At 56.2% G+C, this 27423-nt stretch overlaps 3 protein-coding genes across 15 annotated transcripts in view; all 3 read right to left on the bottom strand.

Annotated features, from left to right (window-relative positions):
- B3GNTL1 (UDP-GlcNAc:betaGal beta-1,3-N-acetylglucosaminyltransferase like 1) overlaps nt 1-27423 on the bottom strand; it is a 157200-nt gene that overhangs the window by 8934 nt on the left and 120843 nt on the right. For 3 of the 4 annotated variants that reach the window (XM_050763730.1, XM_050763731.1, XM_050763732.1), the window contains 5 exons: nt 24380-24475; nt 12788-12912; nt 5255-5390; nt 5077-5145; nt 4624-4698 (listed from right to left, as the gene is read on the bottom strand). In XM_050763730.1, the coding sequence (XP_050619687.1) occupies nt 4624-4698; nt 5077-5145; nt 5255-5390; nt 12788-12912; nt 24380-24475 (501 nt within the window). Of the gene's footprint in view, nt 1-4623; nt 4699-5076; nt 5146-5254; nt 5391-12787; nt 12913-24379; nt 24476-24704; nt 26711-27423 lie in introns of those variants that run through there. The other variant, XM_050763733.1, reaches the window with a different exon arrangement.
- LOC126938926 (histidine-rich glycoprotein-like) lies at nt 5980-9613 on the bottom strand. 6 transcript variants are annotated; one of them, XM_050763720.1, is made up of 3 exons: nt 8169-8338; nt 7646-7784; nt 5980-7448 (listed from the first exon to the last, which is right to left on the bottom strand). In XM_050763720.1, the coding sequence occupies exons 1-3, from the start codon at nt 8238-8240 to the stop codon at nt 6535-6537; spliced, it is 1125 nt and encodes a 374-aa protein (XP_050619677.1). In that variant the 5' UTR covers nt 8241-8338; the 3' UTR covers nt 5980-6534. The 6 variants fall into 6 exon arrangements, with proteins under 6 accessions (XP_050619677.1, XP_050619679.1, XP_050619675.1 ...); XM_050763722.1 differs by lacking the exons at nt 7646-7784; nt 8169-8338 and adding an exon at nt 8531-9613; XM_050763718.1 differs by lacking the exons at nt 7646-7784; nt 8169-8338 and adding an exon at nt 8627-9613.
- On the bottom strand, nt 11028-12754 carry LOC126938943 (uncharacterized). Of its 5 annotated transcripts, XM_050763749.1 has the most exons (3): nt 12274-12754; nt 12142-12185; nt 11028-11965 (listed from the first exon to the last, which is right to left on the bottom strand). In XM_050763749.1, the coding sequence occupies exons 1-3, from the start codon at nt 12432-12434 to the stop codon at nt 11670-11672; spliced, it is 501 nt and encodes a 166-aa protein (XP_050619706.1). In that variant the 5' UTR covers nt 12435-12754; the 3' UTR covers nt 11028-11669. The 5 variants fall into 5 exon arrangements, 2 of the variants coding, with proteins under 2 accessions (XP_050619706.1, XP_050619705.1); XR_007720230.1 differs by lacking the exon at nt 12142-12185; XM_050763748.1 differs by having other exon boundaries at nt 12142-12754.

The following is a 27423-nucleotide window of genomic DNA, read 5'->3' as shown; positions in this document are numbered from 1 at the left end:
CAGTGGTTGCAATCCTAGTCTCTGATAAGACAGACTTTAAACCAATGAAGATCAAAAAAGACAAAGAAGGGCATTACCTAATGGTAAAGGGATCAATGCAACAAGAAGAGCTAACTATCCTAAATACACATGCACCCAATTCAGGAGCACCCAGAGTCATAAAACAAGTCCTTAGAGACCTACAAAGAGACTTAGACTCCCACACAATAATAATGGGAGACTTTAACACCCCACTGTCAATATTAGATCAATAAGGCAGAAAATTAACAAGGATACTCAGGACTTGAACTCAGCTCTGGACCAAGCGAACCTAATAGACAGAACTCTCCACCCTCAACCTACAGAACTCTCCACCCTAAATCAACAGAATATACATTGTTCTCAGCACCACATAGCACTTACTCTAAAATTGACCACATAATTGGAAGTGAAATACTCCTCAGCAAATGCAACAGAATGGAAATCCTAATAGTCTTTCAGAACACAGTGCAATCGAATTAGAGCTCAGGATTAAGAAACCCAAAACTGCACAACTACATGGAAACCGAACAACCTGCTCCTGAATGACTACTGGGTAAATAACGAAATTAAGGCAGAAATAACGAAGTTCTTTGAAACCAATGAGAACAGAGAGACAACATACCAGAATCCCTGGCACACAGCTAAAGCAGTGTTAAGAGGGAAATTTATAGCACTAAATGCCCACATCAGAAAGCAGGAAAGATCTAAAATCGACCCCCTAACATCACAATTAAAAGAACTAGAGAAGCAAGAGCAAACTAATTCAAAAGGTAGCAAAAGACAAGCAAGATCAGAGCAGAAATGAAGGAGACAGACACAAAAAACCCTTTAAAAAAATCAATGACTCCAGGGGCTGGTTTTTTGAAAAGATTAACAAAATAGATTGCTAGCCAGGCAAAGAAAAGAAGAACCAAGTAGACACAATAAAAATCGATAAAGGGGATATCACCACTGATCCCACAGAAATATAAACTACCATCAGAGAATACCATAAACACTTCTACGCAAATAAACTAGAAAATCTAGATGAAATGGATAAATTCCTGGACACATACACCCTCCCAAGACTAAACCAGGAAGAAGTCGAATCCCTGAAAAGACCAATAACAAGTTCTGAAATTGAGGCAATAATTAATACCCTACCAACCAAGAAAAGCCCAGGACCAGATGGATTTACAGCCGAATTCTACCCGAGGTACAAAGAGGAGCTGGTACCATTCATTCTGAAACTTCCAAACAATAGAAAAAGAGGGAGTCCTCTGTAACTCATTTTATGAGGCCAGCATCATTCTGATTCCAAAACCTGCCAGAGACACAAGAAAAGAAAATTTCAGGTCAATACCCCTGATGAACATTGATGTGAAAATCATCAATAAAATACTGGCAAACTGAATCCGGCAGCACATCAAAAAGCTTATCTACCATGATCAAGTCAGCTTCATCCCTGGGATGCAAGGCTGGTTCATCATATGCAAATCAATAAACGTAACCCATCACATAAACAGAACCAAAGAAAAAGCCACGTGAATATCTCAATAGATGCCAAAAAGGCCTTCAATAAAATTCAACACCCCTTAGTGCTAAAAATTCCCAATAAACTAGGTATTGATGGAACGTATCTCAAAATAATAGCTATTTATGAAAAACCCATAGCCAGTATCATATGGGCAAAAGCTAGAAGCATTCCCTTTGAAAACCGGCACAAGAAAAGGATGCCCTCTCTTACCACTCCTATTCAACACAGTATCGGAAGTTCCAGCCAGGGCAATCAGGCAAGAGAAAGAAATAGAGTATTCAGACAGGAAGAGAGGAAGGCAAATTGTCTCTGTTTGCAGATAACATGATTGTATATTTAGAAAACCCCATTGTCTCAGCCCAAACACTCCTTAAGCTGATAAGCAACTTCAACAAAGTCTCAGGATACAAAACTAATGTGCAAAAATCACAAGCATTCCTATATACCAGTAATAGACAAGCAGAGAGCAAAATCATGAGTGAACTCTCACAATTGCTACAAAGAAAATAAAATACTGGCTGGGCGCGGTGGCTCACGCCTGTAATCCCAGCACTTTGGGAGGCTGAGGTGGGCGGATCACGAGGTCAGGAGATCGAGACCATCCTGGCGAACACGGTGAAACTCTGTCTCTACTGAAAATACAAAAAAATTAGCCGGGCGTGGTGGCGGGCGCCTGTAGTCCCAGCTTCTAGGGAGGCTGAGGCAGGAGAATGGCATTAACCCGGGAGGCAGCAGAACTTGCACTGACTGGAGATGGTGCCACTGCACTCCAGCCTGGGCGACAGATCGAGACTCCATCTCAAATAAATAAATAAATAAATAAATAAATAAATAAAATTAAATAAAATAAAATAAAATACCTAGGAATACAACTTACAGGAGATGTGAAGGACCTCTTCAAGGAAAACTACAAACCACTGCTCAAGGAAATAGGACACAAACAAATGGAAAAAAAAAAAATTCCATGCTTGTGGATAGGAAGAATCAATATCATAAAAATGGCCATAAAATAATTTATAGATTCAATCCCGTTCCAATCAAGCTACCATTTCTGGTTCTTCACAGAAGCAGAAAAAACTACTTTAAATTTCACATGAAACCAAAGAAGGAGCCCATACAGCCAAGACAATCCTAGGCAAAAAGAACAAATTTGGAGGCATCACGCTACCTGACTTCAAACTATACTGCAAGTCTACAGTAACCAAAACAGCATGGTACTGGTATCGAAACAGATATATAGACCAATGGAACAGAACAGAGGCCTCAGAAATACCACCACATGTCCACAACCATCTGATCTTCGACAAACCTGACAAAAACAAGCAATGGGGAAAGGATTCTCTATTTAATAAATGGTGCTGGGAAAACTGGCTAGCCATATGCAAAAAACAGAAACTAGACCCCTTCCTTACACCTTATACAAAAATTAACTCAAGATGGATTAAAGACTTAAACCTAAAACCTAAAACCATAAAAACCCTAGAAGAAAACCTAGGCAATACCATTCAGGACATAGGCATGGGCAAAGACTTCATGACTAAAACAACAAAACCAACTGCAACAAAAGCCAAAATTGACAAATGGGATCTAATTAAAGTAAAGAGCTTCTGCTCAGCAACAGAAACTATCATCAGAGTGACAGGAATGGAACGGGAGACAATTTTTGCAATCTATCCATCTGACAAAGGTCTAATATACAGAATCTACAAGGAACTTAAATTTACAAGAAAAAAACAACCTCATCCAAAAGTGGGCAAAGGACATGAACAGACACTTCTCAAAAGAAAACACGTGTTCAAGAAACATGAAAAAAAGCTCATCACTGTTCGTTAGAGAAATGCAAATCAAAACCATGATGAGACACTGTCTCACGCCAGTCAGAATGGCAATTTTTAAAAAATAAAGAACAGATGCTGGCGAGGCTGTGGAGAAGTAGGAACGCTTTTACACTGTTGGTGGGAATGTAAATTGGTTCAACCATTGTGGAAGACAATGTCGATTCCTCAAGGATCTAGAATGAGAAATGCCATTTGACCCAGCAATACCATTATTGGTATATACCCAAAAGAATACAAATCATTCTATTATAAAGATACGTGCACGTGTGTGTTCATTGCAGCACTATTCACAATAGCAAAGACATGGAATCAACCCAAATGCCCATCCATGATACACTGGATAAAGAAAATATGGCACATATATACCACGAAATAGTATGCAGCCATAAAAGGGAATGAGTTCATGTCCTTTGCAGGGACATGGATGAAGCTGGAAACCATCATCCTCAGCAAACTAACACAGGAACAGAAAACCAAACACTGCATGTTCTCACTCGTAAGTGGGAACTGAACAATGAGAACACATGGACACGGGGATGTCACACGATGGGACCTGTTGGAGGGTGGGGGGCAAGGGGAGGGAGAGCATTAGGACAAACACCTAATGCATGCAGGGCTTAAAACCTACATGGCAGGTTGACAGGTACAGCAAACCACCATGGCACAATGTGGTAAACGTATGTAACACACCTGCATGTTCAGCACATGTATCCAGAACTTAAAATTTTTAAAAAACTACTCACCTCAGCCCCCTGCAGCCAACTGGACTCCCCATGCTTGGGGAAAAAGGCTGCATTTGGAGCCCGAGGTGCCTGTCACCTGCCCACCCCAGGCAAGGGTCGTTCATACTCAGGGGCTTTGGACATCCCCGGTGCGGCCACCTCAGTCCATGGGAGCTAAAGGTCCTGGCCTTGGCCCCTCAGACATGGCACCGTAGGGTCTCGTGCTTTGCAAGTTTCTAACAAATGTTGGTTTTACAGGTATTTAAAGACAGAAGAGAGACCAGAATCCACCCCCTTCACACCCGTGCAGGCCACCCTCCAGCTGCCTCCTGTTCCCAGGGCAGTAGCCACCACCTCACAGCCCGGTCTGTGGTGCCGTTGTGGACAGCTGTGGCACCTGTCCCCATGCCCACCATTGGCTGGGTTCTCATCCCAGGCCACACAGTCATTGCATGGCAGGGCAGGCTGTCCACGTGGCAGAGCCCGAGACCCGCAAGCCCCCCACGGCCAAGGGCCCCACACTCACCAGCTTCACGCAGATGACGAAGGGTGGCCGGGCGGCTCGGAAGTGCAGGATGGGGATTCGGGGCTTGGGTCTTTCCTGAGAATGAGAGTGGCCATCAGTCCTGCCCGAGCTCGGCTCTTCCCAGGAGAGACGCCCTCAGGTGCACGCAGCCACTGAGTTGCCTCACACAGGAGCCAGGGCTTGGGCGGCAGCCATTCAGGGCAGGACTCCAACCCCCACCACCCCTGCTTGACACCTGACTGCAGAACGGACCAGGGTGGGCTACCCCAAGGCCCAGACCCACGAGGGACAGCAGGGTTCTCCCCCAGGGGATGGGGGCTGGGCTCCCTGGAGGCCCCGAGGAGCTGGCACAGCCCAGGTGGACTCTGCCAAGGGGGAAGGCTCTGGGCAGCTGTCCCTCAGCCCTGGAGCAGGTGGGTGACCCCAAGGGTGATGCCGTGCGGCCCTGCACACCTGAGAGTCTTCGTGGCAATAGAAGCCTTTCCTGATCTTGTTCTCGTCCACGTCACAGAAGGCCACCACCTGGGGACAGGCACAGAAGGGCAGCTCTGGACAGGCCGAGGCTGGGGCCTGTGCTGTGGGGCAGCATGGGGGCGGGGCAGGCAGTGTTGGAGGGTGGCAGGGTGCCCACCTTGCGCTGGCTGGCGGCGGTCAAGCTGCGGTACAGCCGGCGCCCCTGCTTGCCGGCGTTCCAGATGGTGAAGGCTGCCCAGCGGGGAAGGGCCTGCTCTTCCAGGAAACGGACGCGGTGGGTCCAGATGGTCGTCCTGCAGTGGAGAAGAGGGTGACAGGCAGGCCGGGGGCCCCAGAGATGCACACAGATGCCAACATTCAGGACGTGGTGTGTGCTCCGCTGATGCTGCCAGTGGGGTGGACACTGGGCCCAGGGCCTGAGAGACTGGCTGTCCTAGTCAGGCCACCTGCCCCAGCTGGATGTAGCCACATGCCTAGGTGGGGACCCGCCCCTTCCATCAGACCCCAACAGGTGGGGACAGACGAGAAGCTGTCACTTAAGAATCTAGAAGGTTCTGGAAGGCAGAATTTCTGTAGGACAGAGAGGACTGGACTTGACCCAAGTCAGTTTCCCAGAGAAACCTGTGTCCGTAAGGGCACATGCGACCATCCCATAAAATCACACTTACACATGATCTTCTGCCTCAGGTCACTGCCCCGAACCCTGTCACTCCCCTGGGATCCTGGTCTCTGTTCTTTCTGCCTCTGCTGTGACAAGCAGACCCCAGGTTGCTGTCCTGGGAGCAGGCTCCTTCCTAGGACCTGCTGCTCTGCCCCATCGCTGCCTGGGCCCTTCCCGTCCCACCCTCTCTCCTCCCGCCCCAGCCTCTCCCCACATGCCCCATCGCTGTCAGCTGCCTGCCTGTGGGCACCTCTCCCTCGAGCCTGCTCCTGGGGCTGCCTGGGCCAACCCCGTCTCAAAGGCCCAGGAGCTGGAGGGGCTAGAGGGGCTCGGCAATGCAGAGGTCAACGGGGCCAGAACGGCCTGGGATGTGTCCCAGACACCGTCCTCCCCAGCTGCTGTGAGGCAGCCACGCTGAATCCCTGTGCCCGGCAGACCCTGCCCTGGCCGAGTCCCGGGATGCCCTCTGCTCTCTGTCAAGGGAGCTGTGTCCGTGGGAGCCTCCTCCGGGACGGGGTCTGGGCCATGCCTCACTGGGTCTCGGACACAACAACGCTGGCTGGTGACGGGCCTCCCCTGAGCAGAGCCCTTGTGGGTTCAGCCTCGGGATCGGGGCAGGATTCGTCCATTCTACGATTCTGCTGCTGCCTCCACCTCCCAGGATAAACTCTGGACTCCTCCCCAACCCTGTGGCACCCCGTTTGCAGCAGAACCGCCACAGGCAATGGGATGGGGGGACATGGGGTCCCCTCTGTCAGCTCAGGGGGCTGCAGGGCTTAGGCATGGTCAGGGATGTCCTGCCTGGAGTCCACCTTTTCCTCCCCACCCTCTGCAGCCACCTCAATAGTCCTGACCCCGCCTGGGACACAGGAAGATGCGTGTCCCAGTGACTTGAGGACACTGAAGCATGTGTGCGCGTGCACACACCGTGTGGGGTGTACGGGGTGCGCGCACACTGTGTGGGGTGTGCGGGATGTGTGCACACTGTGCATGCGTGTGTAGTGAGTGCATGCATGTAGTGAGTGCATGTGTGTGTACATGAGCACATGTGTACAGTGTGTGCAGGTGTTCAGAGTACATGCCTGTATGTACTGTGTGGATGTGTGTACACGCATGTGTGCACGCGTGTGCAGTGAGGGTCTGTGTATGCAGTGTGAATACATGTATGCAGTGAGCACACGTCTGCATGTACTGTGCGGCTGTGCGTGCTGTACGTGTGCGTGTGGTCTGTGTGCATGTGCAGTGTGTGCACGTGTGTGTGTGTGCGCACGTGTGTGTGTGTACATGTGCGTGTGGTCTGTGTGCACGTGCAGTGTGTGTGTGTACGTGTGCGTGTGGTCTGTGTGCATGTGCAGTGTGTGTACGTGCATGCTGTACGTGTGCGTGTGGTCTGTGTGCATGTGCTGTGTGTGCACGTGTGTGTGCGTGCGCACGTGTGTGTGTGTACATGTGCATGTGGTCTGTGTGCATGTGCAGTGTGTGTGTGCGTGCTGTACGTGTGTGCATGGTCTGTGTGCATGTGCAGTGTGTGTGTGCGTGCTGTACGTGTGTGCATGGTCTGTGTGCATGTGCAGTGTGTGTGTGCGTGCTGTACGTGTGCGTGTGGTCTGTGTGCATGTGCAGTGTGTGTGTGCGTGCTGTACGTGTGCGTGTGGTCTGTGTGCATGTGCAGTGTGTGTGTGTGCGCGTGCTGTATGTGTGCGTGTGGTCTGTGTGCATGTGCAGTGTGTGTGTGCGTGCTGTACGTGTGCGTGTGGTCTGTGTGCATGTGCTGTGTGTGTGTGTGCATGCTGTAGGTGTGCGTGTGGTCTGTGTGCATGTGCTGTGTGTGCGTGCTGTACGTGTGCGTGTGGTCTGTGTGCATGTGCTGTGTGTGTGTGTGTGTACGTGTGCGTGTGGTTTGTGTGCATGTGCAGTGTGTGTGCGTGCTGTACGTGTGCGTGTGGTTTGTGTGCATGTGCAGTGTGTGTGCGTGCTGTACGTGTGCGTGTGGTCTGTGTGCATGTGCTGTGTGTGTGTGTGCATGCTGTAGGTGTGCGCATGGTCTGTGTGCATGTGCTGTGTGTGCGTGCATGCTGTACGTGTGCGTGTGGTCTGTGTGCATGTGCAGTGTGTGTGTGTGTGTACGTGTGCGTGTGGTTTGTGTGCATGTGCAGTGTGTGTGCGTGCTGTATGTGTGCGTGTGGTCTGTGTGCATGTGCAGTGTGTGCGTGCATGCTGTACGTGTGCGCATGGTCTGTGTGCATGTGCTGTGTGTGTGTGTGTACATGTGCGTGTGGTCTGTGTGCATGTGCTGTGTGTGTGTGTGTACGTGTGTGTGCGGTCTGTGTGCATGTGCAGTGTGTGTGCGCGTGCTGTATGTGTGCGTGTGGTTTGTGTGCATGTGCAGTGTGTGTGTGTGTGTGTGTACGTGTGCGTGTGGTCTGTGTGCATGTGCAGTGTGTGTGTGCGTGCTGTACGTGTGCGCATGGTCTGTGTGCATGTGCTGTGTGTGTGCGCGTGCTGTATGTGTGCGTGTGGTTTGTGTGCATGTGCAGTGTGTGTGTGTGTGTACGTGTGCGTGTGGTCTGTGTGCATGTGCAGTGTGTGTGCATGTACGTGTGTGCATGGTCTGTGTGCATGTGCTGTGTGTGTGTGTGTACGTGTGCGTGTGGTCTGTGTGCATGTGCAGTGTGTGTGCGTGTACGTGTGCGTGTGGTCTGTGTGCATGTGCAGTGTGTGTGTGTGTACGTGTGCGTGTGGTCTGTGCATGTGCAGTGTGTGTGTGTGTACGTGTGCGTGTGGTCTGTGTGCATGTGCAGTGTGTGTGCGTTCTGTACGTGTGCGCATGGTCTGTGTGCATGTGCAGTGTGTGTGTGCGTGCTGTACGTGTGCGTGTGGTCTGTGTGCATGTGCAGTGTGTGTGTGCGTGCTGTACGTGTGCGTGTGGTCTGTGTGCATGTGCTGTGTGTGTGTGTGTACGTGTGCGTGTGGTCTGTGTGCATGTGCAGTGTGTGCGCGCGTGCTGTATGTGTGCGCATGGTCTGTGTGCATGTGCTGTGTGTGCGCGCGTGTGTGTGTGCGCGTGTGTGTGGGCATCAACCTGGGCGAGGACAGCTCCTGCAGACGACTGCGGGGACTCGCCCACCAGGTGACACAGCCTCGCCGGGTTTCGCCATCTTGTCCTCAGCAGCCCCGGTCTGTGGGTGTCTCTGGGGGGACGAGCCTGACCCTCATCCAGCGACATCAGCTCGGGGGCCCCATGGGGTTCACGTGAGAGGAAAGCAGTCAGGCTCCAGAAGGAAGCAGCCGGCCTCTGTGGCCATGGGTGGCACGTGAGGTGGGGGAGCCTCTGAGACCGGCCTCCTTGACAGCCCCTTGTCTCCTGGGCTTTCCTAGGGGTCTCTGGTCTGAAAACGTTGGCCCATCATAGGAAGGTAAAATTTAGAAGCAGCCATGATGAAACATCTGCATTTGGTTCATTTTCATTTTTCACATTCAAAAAAGTTCTCATTTAATCAGGGAGAACAGCTCCCCAGGGCCCCCTGTGACTTTCTTTTTACATCCTCAGAGGAAGCTGTGGCCCCGCCCAGGCACTGGGAAAGGTGGAAACACAGTTTATCCCAAAAGCACAAGTCAGCATTTCTGGAAATGTTGCAAAGGAGCTGAAGTGTCAGGGACACGTCACAGCACAAGGAGGCAGCCATGGTACCAGTGGGCATGAGAAGGAAGAGGAGTGTAGATGGGGGAGAAGGAAGAGGAGCGTGGACGGGGGAGAAGGAAGAGGAGCGTGGACGGGGGAGAAGGAAGAGGAGCGTGGACGGGGGAGAAGGAAGAGGAGCGTGGACGCGGGAGAAGGAAGAGGAGCGTGGACGGGGGGGAGGAGGAAGAGGAGCGTGGACGGGGGAGGAGGAAGAGGAGCGTGGACGGGGGAGGAGGAAGAGGAGCGTGGACGGGGGGGGAGAAGGAAGAGGAGCGTGGACGGGGGAGGAGGAAGAGGAGCGTGGACGGGGGAGGAGGAAGAGGAGCGTGGACGGGGGGGAGAAGGAAGAGGAGCGTGGACGGGGGAGAAGGAAGAGGAGCGTGGACGGGGGAGGAGGAAGAGGAGCGTGGACGGGGGAGGAGGAAGAGGAGCGTGGACGGGGGGGGAGGAGGAAGAGGAGCGTGGACGGGGGAGGAGGAAGAGGAGCGTGGACGGGGGAGGAGGAAGAGGAGCGTGGACGGGGGAGGAGGAAGAGGAGCGTGGACGGGGGGGGAGGAGGAAGAGGAGCGTGGACGGGGGAGGAGGAAGAGGAGCGTGGACGGGGGAGGAGGAAGAGGAGCGTGGACGGGGGAGGAGGAAGAGGAGCGTGGACGGGGGAGGAGGAAGAGGAGCGTGGACGGGGGAGAAGGAAGAGGAGCGTGGACGGGGGAGGAGGAAGAGGAGCGTGGACGGGGGAGGAGGAAGAGGAGCGTGGACGGGGGGGAGGAGGAAGAGGAGCGTGGACGGGGGAGGAGGAAGAGGAGCGTGGACGGGGGGAGGAGGAAGAGGAGCGTGGACGGGGGAGGAGGAAGAGGAGCGTGGACGGGGGGGAGGAGGAAGAGGAGCGTGGACGGGGGAGGAGGAAGAGGAGCGTGGACGGGGGAGAAGGAAGAGGAGCGGGGACGGGGGAGGAGGAAGAGGAGGAGCGTGGACGGGGGGGAGGAGGAAGAGGAGCGTGGACGGGGGAGGAGGAAGAGGAGTGTGGACGGGGGGGGAGAAGGAAGACGAATGTGGACGGGGGAGAAGGAAGAGGAGCGTGGACGGGGGAAAAGGAAAAGGAGTGTGGACGGGGGAGAAGGAAGACGAATGTGGACGGGGGAGAAGGAAGAGGAGTGTGGACACGGGAGAAGGAAGAGGAGTGTGGACGCGGAAGAAGGAAGACGAGTGTGGACTGGGGAGAAGGTAGAGGAGTGTGGACGGAGGAGAAGGTAGAGGAGTGTGGACGGGGGAGAAGGAAGAGGAGTGTGGACGGGGGAGAAGGTAGAGGAGTGTGGACGGGGGAGAAGGAAGAGGAGTGTGGACGGGGGAGAAGGAAGAGGAGCGTGGACGGGGGAGAAGGAAGATGAGTGTGGACTGGGGAGAAGGTAGAGGAGCGTGGACATGGGAGAAGGAAGAGGAGTGTGGACGGGGGAGAAGGAAGAGGAGTGTGGACTGGGGAGAAGGTAGAGGAGCGTGGACATGGGAGAAGGAAGAGGAGTGTGGACGGGGGGGGGAGAAGGAAGAGGAGTGTGGACTGGGGAGAAGGTAGAGGAGCGTGGACGGGGGGGAGAAGGAAGAGGAGTGTGGACGGGGGAGAAGGAAGAGGAGTGTGGACGCGGAAGGAGGAAGAGGAGTGTGGACGGGGGAGAAGGAAGAGGAGCGTGGACGGGGGAGAAGGAAGATGAGTGTGGACGGGGGAGAAGGAAGAGGAGTGTGGACGGGGGAGAAGAGGACTGTAGATGTGGGTGGCCTCAACAGGCGGGAGTGAGGATGATGCCCCCAGTGGGGAAGCTCGTGACCCTCCTGCCAACACCCCGGCCCCACCTGTGACCTGTGACCTAAACCCCCTGGGGAGCTGGGAACTTGCCGAGAGTCTCAGCCCTGTCACAGTAGCCCGGGACCTTCGCGGCTCCCACACCCACAGAGGACCTTGGTTAGGGTCTTGAGACTCCGGGGGCCCTGAGTATCCACAGGGGCCAAGACACAAGTCCCGGACAGCGGCCTGCATTCCAAGTTAACGCTGCGGCACGCGGCAGGCAGGTGGCCGAGACCTCTGTGTCCTGCCCAGTTCTAAGGAAGGAATCGTCCCGCCCGGATCTAAGGGAGGAATTCCAGATGCACGTCGCTTCACCCTGATTTGCCTCACCCCTGCCATGGCTCCAACATAGCCACGCGGCACCCCCAGACCAGCTGGAGCCACAGACCTTGGAGTTAGGAGCCTGTGAGCTGTAGAGGCCCATGTGGCCGCTCCTGACAGTGACACGGGAGAGGGAGCCGGGCCCACGTGGCTGCATCTGACAATGACACGGGAGAGGGACCCAGGCCCACGTGGCCGCACCTGACAGTGACACGGGAGAGGGAGCCGGGAGAGGGAGCCAGGCCCACGTGGCTGTGCCTGACAGTGACACAGGAGAGGGACCCAGGCCCATGTGGCCGCATCTGACAGTGACACGGGAGAGGGACCTGGGACCACGTGGCCGAGCCTGACAGTGACACGGGGGAGGGACCTGGGACCACGTGGCCGAGCCTGACAGTGACACGGGAGAGGGACCTGGGACCACGTGGCCGAGCCTGACAGTGACACGGGGGAGGGACCTGGGACCACGTGGCCGAGCCTGACAGTGACACGGGGGAGGGACCTGGGACCACGTGGCCGAGCCTGACAGTGACGCGGGAGAGGGACCTGGGACCACGTGGCCGAGCCTGACAGTGACGCGGGAGAGGGACCTGGGACCACGTGGCCGAGCCTGACAGTGACGCGGGGGAGGGACCTGGGACCACGTGGCCGAGCCTGACAGTGACGCGGGGGAGGGACCTGGGACCACGTGGCCGAGCCTGACAGTGACGCGGGAGAGGGACCTGGGACCACGTGGCCGAGCCTGACAGTGACGCGGGAGAGGGAGCCGGGCCCTGCAGCACTGAGCTCGTCCTCACTGGGCACCATGATTTCCTGGCCAAGCCTCCGCCACCCTCCATGGCAGCTGTGGCACCCAGGCCTGTGGACCCAGCCGGACCCTACTCATGAGACTCCCGTCGGGTTAAAGGGAGCACAGGGTTTCAAATGACCCAGTGCGTGGTCGTTTTACCTCTGGGAACTAGGGGAGGCCGTTCCGCCTTCACCCTTGGCACCCTTGGGAAATGCTCCTTTGCAGACCCCGAGCCCCCGACCCTCGGGATGTGCAGCTTCCCCGTGTCCCACTGGACCCTGGGTCTCAAGGCAGAGCCTGACCACAGCCTCCGGGGTCGGCCCCACCAACCCCGGCCCAACCTTGGGTGCCTCCCCCGTTCCTGGCCTCCGGGGCGTCCCGGGCTGGGCGGGGCCGACTTACTCAAGGACGGAGTGCGTGGCCGCCCGCGGGTGGTATCGGTACAGCAGGAGGCTCTGGTCCACACGGACGACGCCGCCGCCCTTCCTGAGGTGCTCGTAGAAGAACAACAGGTCCTCCGGGACGCCCTGCAGGGTGGGAGCAGTGGCATCACCGGGGCGGGAAACGCGTGCCTGCCCCAGATGCACCTGTGCTCAGCTGGCCAGCCAGGGACTGGTGGAAAGGCTTTTGTTGCAAAGAAGCCAGTTTAGAGGCTCAACAGGGACATGAGGTGGCGACCCTAACAGAAGTGAGCAACTGAGCTTCTCCACAGGCGGGAAAGAGGGGAAGGGAGGGTGTGCTGGTTCTCGGTTCTGCCCCAAATTCCATTTTGGGCAGCAAAGGTCTCAGGGCAAAGCGGACGACAGGCAGCTGAGGAAAGGGGCTGGGCGGGTCCGGGTCTTGCAGCTGCGGATCCTGGACGGCTTGTCCGGTCTCCGTCCCCGGCCCTTTCCTGCTAGTGGCTGCGGCCCCAGAAGCTCAAGGGACTCAAAGTGCCGACTGTGGGCAGAGCAAGGTGGTGCTGGGTGGGTGCGAGGGGCTGCACGCAGGGGAGCCCAGCAGTGGGGAGGCAGCCCCGGGCCTGTGCCAGCCCCGCTCACTTGTCCACACTCAGAAACTTGAACCTCAGCCCACAGGGCTGATCCACGAACATCTCCATGTCAGTGGGGACTCTGCTCTGGAACATTCTGCAGGCATTCCCACCAGACTTTTCTGTCCTGTGAGAACCTGGGCCCTCCTTCCCCCGGCCTATCATCCCAATGGCCCCTGCCCTCTGCTTGCTCCTCTCCTGGGCAGACCCGTCCTCAGCCCAGAGCTGTGGCCGAGCCGTGGGTCCGTCTGGGGCTGGCTCTGGGCCTTGTGCAGAACTGGGCCCCTGTTGTTTCCTTAAATTCAAACATAAAACTGGGGGAGGAGCAGGGCGTGGAGTCTGGTCTCCTCGTGGTTCTCTGCTGCAGCTCACCTGGGTCAGCCGCCCACAGACACCTTTGCTCCAGGAAAGGGTGGGTTTTCTGACAGCCTAGCAGCAGGGCCAGTCTGTTACTAAGTCCAGCCTCTTCTCTCCTTGGCTGGCACTCAAACTTCAAGTGCAGGTCAGTAAAGGTCCCAAAATATCACGGCCCAACCGCTGGCCTGTTTGCTCCCAGGACAGACAGGCAGTGCTGCGCTTCCGCGTCCAACAAAAATGCACTATTTAACCTCCGCCTCCGCAGGGCAACACCTTTTATGAAAACCACGGTGACATGGAAAGATTTGTAAGAAGATGCTGAGTCAAAGAACAGACCTCAAAATTATGTGTACAGCTCTGCTAAAAGTTTATCCACCATAAGATAAAGACAAAGGAATCACAGAAGCCCACGTGCTACCTCACATGGGTGATTCAGGGTGAGGCTCCCGCAGGTGCCGTTGGACACGGACCCTCACAGGGGTGATTTAGGGTGGAGGTTCCCATGGGTGCCGGTGGACACGGACCCTCACACGGGTGATTTAGGGTGGAGGTTCCCATGGGTGCCGGTGGACACGGACCCTCACACGGGTGATTTAGGGTGGAGGTTCCCATGGCTGCCGGTGGACATGGACCCTCACATGGGTGATTTAGGGTGGAGGTTCCCATGGGTGCCGGTGGACACGGACCCTCACATGGGTGATTTAGGGTGGAGGTTCCCATGGGTGCCGGTGGACATGGACCCTCACACGGGTGATTCAGGGTGAGGCTCCCGCAGGTGCTGGTGGACACGGAGCCTCACATGGGTGATTTAGGGTGGGGGCTCCCGCGGGTGTCGGTGGACACGGACTCTCACACGGGTGATTTAGGGTGGGGGCTCCCGCGGGTGTCGGTGGACATGGACCCTCACATGGGTGATTTAGGGTGGGGGCTCCCGCGGGTGTCGGTGGACACGGACTCTCACGGGTGATTTAGGGTGGAGGTTCCCATGGGTGCCAGTGGACACGGAGCCTCACATGGGTGATTTAGGGTGGGGGCTCCCGCAGGTGTCGGTGGACACGGATCCTCACATGGGTGAATCAGGGTGGGGGCTCCCGCGGGTGCCGGTGGACACGGATCCTCACACGGGTGAATCAGGGTGGGGCTCCCGCAGGTGCTGGTGGACACAGACCCTCACAGGGGTCACTGAAGTATTTTCTCTAATTTTCTGTGTTTTCAAAGGCAGCTCTAAAGAGCATCGGAACTCTGAACACCTTATAGGTTTAGGAAGACAAAAACGGCTTCTCTCTTCCTATCACCAGGAAGAACCTGACCCTTGGGGTTTTCTTATTTTCTGGCAGTAAAGTGAGAATTTAGTTAACAGCAGCTCCTGGGTGGTGCTTCTGCCCCGGGAGGAGGGGGACTCAGCGGGTCTGTCCCACTTTTCTCTCCCCTCCCCTGATTGCTGCTGCTGAGACCTGAGGACCCAAAATGGCCTCACTCCTCCCCGAGGCTTTTCCCAATCACCCTCCAGGTGCCTGGACTGCCCTGTGGTGTGCAGGGAGAGGGAATGCGTCACTACCCAGAAAGGCATCAGGGAAATGCCGAGAGCGGAGGAAGTGTGGCTGCCCAGCCCCAACCTGCTCACAGAACCATCCCGGGCAGCCTTTGGGGATGGAGCACCCAGAACTTCCTGGAGGAGGAGAGCGCGAGCTAAAGCCACTCCCAGGAAGGCCGGGCCAGAGGCTCTGGAGGCTCCAATCCTGAGAGGCAAAAGGAAGCCGAAATCAGGGACACGCTTCCTTCCCCAGGGCCCGTCCCCAGCGCCGCGCGCCCTTCCCCAGGGCCCGTCCCCAGCGCCGCGCGCCCTTCCCCAGGGCCCGTCCCCAGCGCCGCGCGCCCTTCCCCAGGGCCCGTCCCCAGCGCCGCGCGCCCTTCCCCAGGGCCCGTCCCCAGCGCCGCGCGCCCTTCTCCAGGGCCCGTCCCCAGCGCCGCGCGCCCTTCTCCAGAGCCCCGTCCCCAGCGCGAGCCTCCAGGAGGAAGCAGCAGTCACCACGCGGGGACAGACGGGGAAAGCTCCAGCCCGGGCCCAGCAATCAGAGTCCGTGGGCCACAGGGACGCTAAGTCTTCTGCACCAAACCAGCAGAGAAAACTAAAAACTGGAAACACTTCCATGGATAAAAATTCAGCCTGTCCCCCACAGCAACAACAAACCTCCAAACCAGGAAACAGAGACTCCCGTGAACAACCCGCCAAGATAAATTCCACACCCTCCACCAGTGTTTCAGGCTACGGGGTGGGGTGTGCGGGGAGGTGGCGGAGACCCATCTTGAATCAGAAATTCAAGGACTAAGTGCAGAACTGGACCCTAATGGGGTGCGTCTAAATAGAGCATTGAGGAAAGTGCGTTAGTGCTTGGCCGGGGCTGGCAGGGGGCAGATGAGGCGCACCTCTGGGTACAGGAAGTGCTTTTTTGGGAATGACCGTGTTCTAACATCAGATGGTAGTGGTGACTGGTGATTGCACAGCCCTATAAATTTGCTAAAAAACAATGAATTGCACATTTTAATAGGTGAATTGTATGGCATGTGAATTATACCTCAATGAAGCTTTTATATAAAATTGGGTCGATTAAATTAAGAAAAGAAATTTTAAGGAGAGAGAAAATTGGCTGGGCGCGGTGGCTCACGCCTGTAATCTCAGCACTTTGGGAAGCCGAGGTGGGCGGATCACGAGGTCAGGAGATCGAGACCATCCTGGCTAACACACAGTGAAACCCCATCTCTACTTGAAAAAAAAAAAAAAAAAAAAAAAGAGACACAAAATGGGTTGGGTGTGGTGGCTCATGCCTTTAATCTCAGCACTTTGGAAGGCTGAGGTGGGGGGTGGATTGCTTGAGCCCAGCAGTTCGAGACCAGCTTCGGCAACATGTCAAAACCAGTCTCTACCAAAAATGAAAAAAGTAGCTGGGTGTAGTAGTGCGCACCTGTAGTCCCGGCTACTTGGGAGGCTGAGATACAAGGATTGCTTGAACCTGGGAGGCAGAGGTTGTAGTGAGCTGAGATTGAGCCACTGCACTCCAGCCTTAGCAACAGAGTGAGACCCTGTCTCCAAAAAAAAAAAAAAGGAACAAAATATATGAAAAATGAAGGCTAAATTACAAGATCCTTAAGAGAAAATAGATTTTAATTAAAAATGTAATAAGGGACATTGAAGAAAGGAAAACAGAAATTATATAATGAAGTGAAAAGGTAAGTTAGAAAGACTAAGAAAATCTTACCTATGTAGAACTGGAGTCTTTAAAACAAAACAAAACAAAACAAAACAAAACCCACAATGGACATAGCTAGTATTTAAAACCGCAATCCAAGAAAAATTTCCAGAAATGAAAGCAGATCTGTTTCTACACACTGAAAAGCACCATCAGGTCAACCTGAAGGCAGATTCTGGTGAAACTATTAGACTTCAGCAATAAAAAATAATTCTCAGAGTCTCCAGGCAAAACGGTCACAAAACTTACAAAGGCAAGATTCACTGTGCACCAGACTTCTCAAAACAGTCACACGAAGTGGCGACAGACAGTGCACGGACCAAGAACTTCCCGCACAGCCAGAGGCTTCCTCCAGCCTCAGGCTCCAGGAACGCAGTTCTGACGAGCGCGGCCTCACAGAGAGCTGTGGCTCCAGCCACATGGGGACCAGACACCCGGCCAGAGCCGCGGCGGTGGACGCCGGATGTGACTGCAGGTGGGAGACTACGGGACAAGGGTGCAAGACTAGTATATGGATGTTTGTCCTCGGACTTAAGTAGAAACCGTGTAACAAAAGCGCCAGGGCGGTGGCTCACCCCTGTTATCCCAGCACTTTGGGAGGCTGCGGCAGGTGGATCACGAGGTCAGGAGTTCAAGACCAGCCTGGCCAAGATGGTGAAACCCTGTCTTTACTGAAAATACAACAATTAGCCAGGCGAGGTGGCGGGCGCCTGTAGTCCCAGCTACTCGGGAGGCTGAGGCAGGAGAATGGCGTGAACCCGGGAGGTGGAGCTTGCAGTGAGCTGAGATCCGGCCACTGCACTCCAGCCTGGGCGACAGAGCAAGACTCCGTCAAAAAAAAGAAAAAAAGGACAGGAGGACAGGAGGACAGGAGGAGGGGAAAAGGAAAAAAAAAAAAAGGAAACCAACAATCTTATTGACTGTTGTGTGGGCAACATATGGGGGATTCAAGGTGTTTAGAAAAGGGTTAAGTACACAGATAACCACTAGACCAAAATGCAAACCTTCAATGTGCAGAAAAATTTAAAAAGTCAAAAGCAGGTGATGGCTCCAGGCTGTCCGTGGCTGAGCAGCCAGCACCTTCAGAGGAGACTGTGTGCGGCCAGAGCCTGGGGAAGTGGTGCTGCAGGGGCAAGGAGGACAAGGAGGGCAAGGAGGGCATGGAAACCCAAAGTCCCGGCCTGGAGGGGCTGAGGGCAGAATCCGGGACAAGCAGTGCACCTGGGGGCAGCGGTGGTCCCAGACAGAGAGACCAAAACGGGAGGGAATATTCACAAAGTAAACGTCCAGCAGGAGCACCCGCAATCCAACAACGAGAAGACAACAGGCCGACGAGCCGGACACACCACAAAATAACACAGAAGCTGGCCGTCACCACGTGAGATGTCCTTCAACATCGTTAGCCATCTCGAAGTGCCGAATGAAAGCACAGTAGGAAACCACGAACTCCAACTAGAACAGGCAACGTTAAAAAGTTGACAACACCAGCCGGGCGTGGTGGCTCATGCCTGTAATCCCAGCACTTTGGGAGGCCGAGGCGGGTGGATCACCTGAGGTCAGGAGTTCAAGACCAGCCTGGCCAACATGGTGAAACCTCGTCTCCACTAAAAATACTAAAAGTCAGGCGTGGTGGTGCATGCCTGTAATCCCAGCTACTGGGGAGGCTGAGGCAGGAGAATCGCTTGAACCCGGGAGGCAGAGGTTGTGGTGAGCCAGGATTGTGTCATTCCACTCCAGCCTGGGAGACAAGAGAGAAACTCCGTCTCAAAAAAAAAAAAAAGTTGACAACACCAAGGTCTGGCGAGGGGCTGGTGAGGAGTTTGAGGGACGGGAAACTTCTCATGCAGACGGCGGGGACAGGGGCCCAACGGCGGCGCCCGGGGACCTGTCTCACAAAACCAAACACGCGCCTGGCATCGCTTGCGTCCAACCCTAGGAACGTGCCCCACAGACAGGAAAACGTCGGAAGCGTGGCTGTTGCACCGGGTGGTGGCTTGAGTCCTTCCTGTGGCAGTGATAAGCTTCCTTCAGGCCAGACCTGCCCTCAGGAACCTGTTTTCACTTTGTCTCGTTTTGTTAGAAATGGGGTTTCCTGGTGCTGCCCAGGTTGGTCTTGAACTCCTGGCCTCAACCAATCCCCCTGCCTTTGCCTCTTGTGCTCGTGGGACTACAGGCATGAGCCCCTATGTCCGGCTATAAACCTGTTTCGAACCAAGAAAACATCAGGTTTTTTCTTATTTAAGGGCCTATGATGGTCGCCCACAGAGAACTCCCTACCAAAGGTGGGTGTCTTCAGGCGCTGCCATGCCCACCTCCAAATCTCAGACTCACCTGCCCTCCCATCCTTCCTCTGCGAACGCAGAAGCGGATGCACTTTCCAGTCAGGAATCTCCCTGTCTTGCATGTTTTGGCTCCTGGCGACCGTTTCTGCAGCCCCCTTGGCCCTGGCTTGGCCTCCCAGTCTGGCTGCCTCAGGCTCCGCACCACCCACGTCCACCCGGTTGGTTCCCTGCTGTCCTGGCCGCCTGTCCTTCAGCTGCTCCACCCCGGGGCCCACAGAGAGGGAGCTGAGGATCAGCCCCACACCGAGCGTCTGGCTCAGGGCGCCCTGTCACTTCTGCTCTTCTCATTTCTCTGGAGAGGACTTGGCAGAAGCCAAGGAAACACTGTCCATCCCCGTCTTGGTGGCCGACACTGCTGTTGTCCCTGTCACCCGAGGCCTCCTCAGGCCCCAAAGCCCTCACTTGCTCCAGCCATGGCCCCATCACAGCTCTAATCCCTGAGCCCCAGGCCCTGGCCCCTAGCCCTGATCCCTGGTCCTGATCCCTGGTCCCCAGCCCTGATCCCTGGTCTCTGGTCCTCATCCCTGGTCCCCAGCCCTGATCCCTGGTCTCTGGTCCTGATCCCTGGTCTCTGGTCCTGATCCCTGGTCCCTCGTCCTGATCCCTGGTCCCTGGTCCTGATCTCTCGCCCCTAGTCCTGACCCCTGGCCCTGATCCCTGGCCCCTGGCCCTGGTCCCTGGCCCCTGGCCCTGATCCCTGACCCCTGGCCCTGGTCCCTGGCCCCTGGCCCTGATCCCTGGTCCCTGGCCCCTGGCTCTGATCGCTGATCCCTGGCCCTGATCCCTGACCCCTGGCCCCTGGCTCTGATCCCTGGTCCCTGGCCCTGATCCCTGGTCCCTGGCCCCTGGCTCTGATCGCTGATCCCTGGTCCCTGGCCCTGATTGGTCCTTGGCCCTGATCCCTGACCCCTGGCCCTGATCCCTGACCCCTGGCCCTGATCCCTGGTCCCCGGCCCTGACCGCTGATCCCCGGCTCTGATCCCTGGCCCCTGGCCCTGATCGCTGATCCCTGCCTGGCCCTGCTCTCTGGTCTCAGAACAAGGGAGGGATGGGCTTTTCCTTGAGGAGCTCCCCATCCAGGCTGCGGCCTCATGCACTTCTGAATCCTGAGGCTGCTCGGCCACAGTTTAAGGATGATAAGATCCTGAAATCAGGCCGGATGTGGTGGCTCCTGCCTGTGATCCCAGTGCTTTAGGAGGCTGAGGCGAGCGGATCACTTGAGGCCAGGAGTTTGAGACAAGCCTGGCCAACATGGTGAAACCCCGTCTGTACTAAAAATACAAAAATTAGCCGGGCGTGGTGGTGTGTGCCTGTAATCCCAGCCACTCGGGAGGCTGAGGCAGGAGAATCGCTTGAACCCAGGAGGCGGAGGCTGCAGGGAGCTAACACCACTGCACTCCAGCCTGGGAGACAGAGAGACTCTGTCTCAAAAAAAAAAAAAATCCTTAAATCAGTGTTTCCCATGGAGCATCTTCTGTTAACCATTTCCCACACGGCTTCCTGCCGGCCCCAGCGACGGCCGCGCTTCCTGGCCGCACCTGCTTGGGGCTACACCCACCGCCATCGGTGTCCTGGAGATTAACTATGGGGAGCTGCAGGCTGAGAGCCTGCCCCACCCGGGAAAACACGGCTCTGCCCTGTCTGCACCCCAGAGACCTGGACCATGAGGGACACCCAGGCCAGGGTCCGAGGTAGCGGGGCAGTGGGGACCCTGGTGTGGCCAGGCCCACGTGAGGCTCCATGTGGCCCCTGTGAGCTGCTGAGCGCCTGACCCTGTTGTCCCGATGAGGACGCCGAGGCCCAGGGCAGGACAGACGAACCTGGTCCCTGTCACAAGAGTAGGAGGTGGAGGCCAAATCTCAGTCACTGGCCTGGGGTCTCTGGACCCCCAGGAACCCTGTGCCAGGACCCTCCACTGGTCTCTGTGTCCAGTCTCCCTGCAACTAGAGACCAGCATGGGCAAATGTGGCCGCTCTCTGCTGGTGACACGCCAGCCCTGGGCTCCTCAGTCCCCACAGGGAGGCAGAGGCTAGAGCGGCCCGGTCTGGACATGGACGCTTTCAGGCGCACCCTGACAGGGAGGACGGGGACATGGACGCCTGCAGATGCACCCCCACGGGGAGGACGGGGACATGGACGCCTGCAGATGCACCCCCACGGGGAGGACGGGGACATGGACGCCTGCAGGTGCACCCCCACGGGGAGGATGGGGACATGGACTCCTGCAGATGCACCCCCACGGGGAGGATGGGGACATGGACGCCTGCAGGTGCACCCTGGAGGGGAGGACGGGGACATGGACACCTGCAGATGCACCCCCACGGGGAGGATGGGAACATGGACGCCTGCAGGTGCACCCTGACAGGGAGGACGGGCAACATGGATGCCTGCAGGTGCACCCTGGAGGGGAGGACGGGGACATGGACTCCTGCAGGTGCACCCCCATGGGGAGGATGGGGACATGGACTCCTGCAGGTGCACCCTGGAGGGGAGGACGGGGACATGGACGCCTGCAGATGCACCCCCACGGGGAGGATGGGGACATGGACGCCTGCAGGTGCACCCTGACAGGGAGGACGGGCAACATGGATGCCTGCAGGTGCACCCCCACGGGGAGGACGGGGACATGGACGCCTGCAGATGCACCCCCACGGGGAGGATGGGGACATGGACGCCTGCAGGTGCACCCTGGAGGGGAGGACGGGGACATGGACGCCTGCAGATGCACCCCCACGGGGAGGACGGGGACATGGACGCCTGCAGATGCACCCCCACGGGGAGGACGGGGACATGGACTCCTGCAGATGCACCCCATGGGGAGGACGGGGACATGGACTCCTGCAGATGCACCCCCACGGGGAGGACGGGGACATGGACTCCTGCAGGTGCACCCTGACAGGGAGGACGGGCAACATGGATGCCTGCAGGTGCACCCCCACGGGGAGGACGGGGACATGGACGCCTGCAGATGCACCCCCACGGGGAGGACGGGGACATGGACTCCTGCAGGTGCACCCTGGAGGGGAGGACGGGGACATGGACGCCTGCAGATGCACCCCCACGGGGAGGATGGGAACATGGACGCCTGCAGGTGCACCCTGACAGGGAGGACGGGCAACATGGATGCCTGCAGGTGCACCCTGGAGGGGAGGACGGGGACATGGACTCCTGCAGGTGCACCCCCATGGGGAGGATGGGGACATGGACTCCTGCAGGTGCACCCTGGAGGGGAGGACGGGGACATGGACGCCTGCAGATGCACCCCCACGGGGAGGATGGGGACATGGACGCCTGCAGGTGCACCCTGACAGGGAGGACGGGCAACATGGATGCCTGCAGGTGCACCCCCACGGGGAGGACGGGGACATGGACGCCTGCAGATGCACCCCCACGGGGAGGATGGGGACATGGACGCCTGCAGGTGCACCCTGGAGGGGAGGACGGGGACATGGACGCCTGCAGATGCACCCCCACGGGGAGGACGGGGACATGGACGCCTGCAGATGCACCCCCACGGGGGAGGACGGGGACATGGACTCCTGCAGATGCACCCCATGGGGAGGACGGGGACATGGACTCCTGCAGATGCACCCCCACGGGGAGGACGGGGACATGGACTCCTGCAGGTGCACCCTGACAGGGAGGACGGGCAACATGGATGCCTGCAGGTGCACCCCCACGGGGAGGACGGGGACATGGACGCCTGCAGATGCACCCCCACGGGGAGGACGGGGACATGGACTCCTGCAGGTGCACCCTGGAGGGGAGGACGGGGACATGGACGCCTGCAGATGCACCCCCACGGGGAGGACGGGGACATGGACTCCTGCAGGTGCACCCCCACAGGGAGGATGGGGACATGGACTCCTGCAGGTGCACCCTGGAGGGGAGGACGGGGACATGGACGCCTGCAGATGCACCCCCACGGGGAGGATGGGGACATGGACTCCTGCAGGTGCACCCTGGAGGGGAGGACGGGGACATGGACGCCTGCAGATGCACCCCCACGGGGAGGACGGGGACATGGACTCCTGCAGGTGCACCCCCACGGGGAGGATGGGGACATGGACTCCTGCAGGTGCACCCCCACGGGGAGGACGGGGACATGGACTCCTGCAGGTGCACCCCCACGGGGAGGACGGGGACATGGACTCCTGCAGGTGCACCCTGGAGGGGAGGACGGGGACATGGACGCTTGCAGATGCACCCCCACGGGGAGGACAGGGACATGGACGCCTGCAGATGCACCCCCACGGGGAGGATGGGGACATGGACTCCTGCAGGTGCACCCTGGAGGGGAGGACGGGGACATGGACGCCTGCAGATGCACCCCCACGGGGAGGACGGGGACATGGACTCCTGCAGGTGTACCCCCACGGGGAGGATGGGGACATGGACTCCTGCAGGTGCACCCCCACGGGGAGGACGGGGACATGGACGCCTGCAGGTGCACCCTGGAGGGGAGGACGGGGACATGGACGCCTGCAGGTGCACCCTGGAGGGGAGGACGGGGACATGGACTCCTGCAGGTGCACCCTGGAGGGGAGGACGGGGACATGGACGCCTGCAGATGCACCCCCACGGGGAGGACAGGGACATGGACGCCTGCAGATGCACCCCCACGGGGAGGACGGGGACATGGACTCCTGCAGATGCACCCCCACGGGGAGGACGGGGACACGGATGCCTGCAGGTGCACCCTGGTGAGAATGGGCTCCTCTTCTTCCTCTATCGTCCCAGAGACAGCTCTGCAAACAGCTTCCGTGTTCTGTGCTTTCCCACACATAGCTTTTAAACCAGGATGGTCACCTGGAGCCGCTGCAAGTCAGGTGCAGACGCTCGGGGCGTCCACAGCCTTCACACAGAAACCCCCTGCTTTCAGCAAAACAACTGAGATGCTGGCGGGTGCCAGGAGGGGCATGGCAGAGCGGAGGGTGGCCAGTGTGCGGAGCCCACACACAGAGGACAGGGCCCCAAGCCCGGGGGAGGGACCCGATTCCCGCCTCTCGGCCCTTACCTGACCTCCCTCGTCAAAGGGGCCCACGTGGGAAAACCATGCCCGCGAACAGAACCAGGTGGGCATGATCACCGTTGGACCATTTGCGGTGAAAACCTAGGAGCAATTAACGTTGACAGAGTTAGCAGAAAAGAACAGCTTGTCACAAACAACCTACAGTTTATTTCCACAAAGTGTCACGAGACAGTGACACACGAATCCGTGTCCCTTCTCCATAGGGACAGGGGCTCAAGGGGCTTCATGACAGAGCTGACGTGTCTGGGCCCCGCGGCTGAGAGATGAGGGGAGGAGGCAAGGGGAGACCAGCGGCCAAACCCAGTCCCACCTGCAGGCCTCACTCCCGAGCTCACTGGCTGTGCCTCACCAAAAGGACTCCTCTCTGCTTCTGATAGACGGAAAAGTTTTCTGTGGAAATCCAAAGTAAACATGCTCCTTTTAATCAGGAGAAAACCATGAAATAGCATAAAAGGATACGGAGAATAATGAGATAACTTGGATGAAACACACGAATCCTAGAAAGATGTAAACCATGAAAACTGACTCAAAAAGAAATAGAAAATATGAATCACTAATAAGTGGCAAGAGAAGACCCCACAAAGAAAAGCCCAGTGCCAGACGGCTTCCCTGAACCCTACCAAATGTGCAAAGAATTAATACCAATCCTTCAAACTCTTCCAAAAGTAGAGGAGGAGGGAACGCTTCCCAGACGATTCTGAGGCCACCAATACCCTGACACTAAAGCCAGACAAAATCCTACAAGAAAACAACAGGCCGATATCCCTTGTAAATACAGAGGCAAACGAAAAAACCCCAGCAAACGGACTCCATCCTAGAGAAAGGACCCACCACGGCTGAGTGGACTCACCTCATGACTGTAAACATGGGTCAACATACGAAAATCAGCGGAATCCACCAACCACATTAATGCAATGAAGGTCCAAACCCACATGATCATCTCAATAAATTCAGAAAAACCACCATTCCATGATAACACTATCAACTCTGGGATAGAAGGGAGCTTCCTTCACCCGATGAAGGGCCCTTACAAAATCCCCACAGCCAAGGTCACACTTCAGTGGTAAATACCGAAAGCTTCCCCTAAGGTCAGGGACAAGAACATCTCACCACTTCTACTCTACACCGTGCTGGGGGTTCTCGCCGGAGCGGCTCGGCAAGAAAGCAAAACAAACGATATCCAGCTGGGAAAGGAGGCAGCCAAACCGTGCCTGTGCGCAGACGGCATACGCTCCCGTGAGTGGGAAACCCGGTGTAATACAGATAATACACACACTTACACACACGCACACACAGACACGCACACATGCACTCACATTCACATGCACACAGACACGCACACATGCACTCACATTCACATGCACACAGACACGCACACATGCACTCACGCACACACACATGCACTCACACACAGACACGCACATATGCACACACAGGCACACAGACGCATGCTTTCGCACACGTACACATGCACTCACACACGTGCACACACGCACACATGCACAGACGTACACACATGCACTCACGTACACACGCACACATGCACTCACACATGCAGACATGCACACATGCACTCACACACTTGCCCACATGCACACACACATTCTCACACACGCACACAAACACATGCAGTCAGACGCACACATGCACTCACACACTTGCCCACACGCATACATTCTCACACATGCACACACACATACACGTGCAGTCAGATGCACACACACATTTGCACTCACAGACATTGCACACACATGTACTCATACACACTTGCCCACACACATTTTCACACATATGCTCACACTACACAGATGCATGTACACACATGCACTCACACGACATCTCACATGCATCTCACACATTCTCACACATGCACACACATACATGCAGTCACGAACGTACTTACATGCACTCATCCACTTGTGGCACACTCTCACAGACACGCATACATACGCACTCAGACACACTCGCATACACACTCTCACATGCACAGGCTTTGTTTCATTTCAGATCATTTGTATTTCTGTATCTTCAAGTTCACTACGTTTTTCTTCTGTAATGTCTAATTTACTGTTAATTCCATTCTGTATATTTCTTATCGCAGACATGGTAGATTTCATCTCTATTAGTTTCATCTGAGTCTTTTTCATATCTCCATTTATCTACATAAAATGTTCAATTTTTCCTCAATCTTTCTGAACATAGAGAATATAGTGTTTTAATATACGTGTCTGCCAAACACTTGTTAGGATTAACACAAATTTAAAATGTTTTTCATTATAGGTTGCATTTTCCATCTTCTTTGCGTGTCTGACTTACTCATTTTTATTTTTTATTTTATTTATTTTTTTTTTTTTTTTGAGACGGAGTCTCGCTCTGTCGCCCAGGCTGGAGTGCAGTGGCGCGATCTCGGCTCACTGCAAGCTCCGCCTCCTGGGTTTACGCCATTCTCCTGCCTCAGCCTCCTGAGTAGCTGGGACTACAGGCGCCCGCCACCACGCCTGGCTAGTTTTTTGTATTTTTAGTAGAGACGGGGTTTCACCGTGGTCTCGATCTCCTGACCTTGTGATCCGCAAGCCTCGGCCTCCCAAAGTGCTGGGATTACAGGCGTGAGCCACCGCGCCCTGCCCTGACTTACTCATTTTTATTGCAAGGCAGACATTGTGAGTTTTATCTTGTTTGTGCTGGGTATTTTTTGTGTCATATAAACATTCTTGAACTTTGTCCGGGGACACAGTCACTTGGAAACAGTCTGTTCCTTTTGGTTCTTCCTCCCAGCATCTGCCAGGTCAGGCTGGAGCATCATTTGGTCCAGGGCTGACTGCTCCCAGTCCCCTGCATTCACACCCAGTGCCTGCGGACTGCGAGGGTCTCAGCACAGTGGAGCTCTGGGCGCTGTCCCTCTTATCTTTTCAGGTGCTTCTTTTCCTGGCCTCAGGCAGTTTCTTCACACACTGGTGAGTACTGGGTTTTAGGAGGTGGTGCCTCCGTTTTCCCCTCTGGGATCTTTCTGCCTCTGTTGGGGTGGGAGG

Source organism: Macaca thibetana, chromosome 16 (assembly GCF_024542745.1).
Source record: "Macaca thibetana thibetana isolate TM-01 chromosome 16, ASM2454274v1, whole genome shotgun sequence".
NCBI lineage: Eukaryota > Metazoa > Chordata > Mammalia > Primates > Cercopithecidae > Macaca > Macaca thibetana.
Note: the sequence above shows the minus strand (reverse complement) of the source record. Positions and strands in the feature narration are given on the sequence as shown.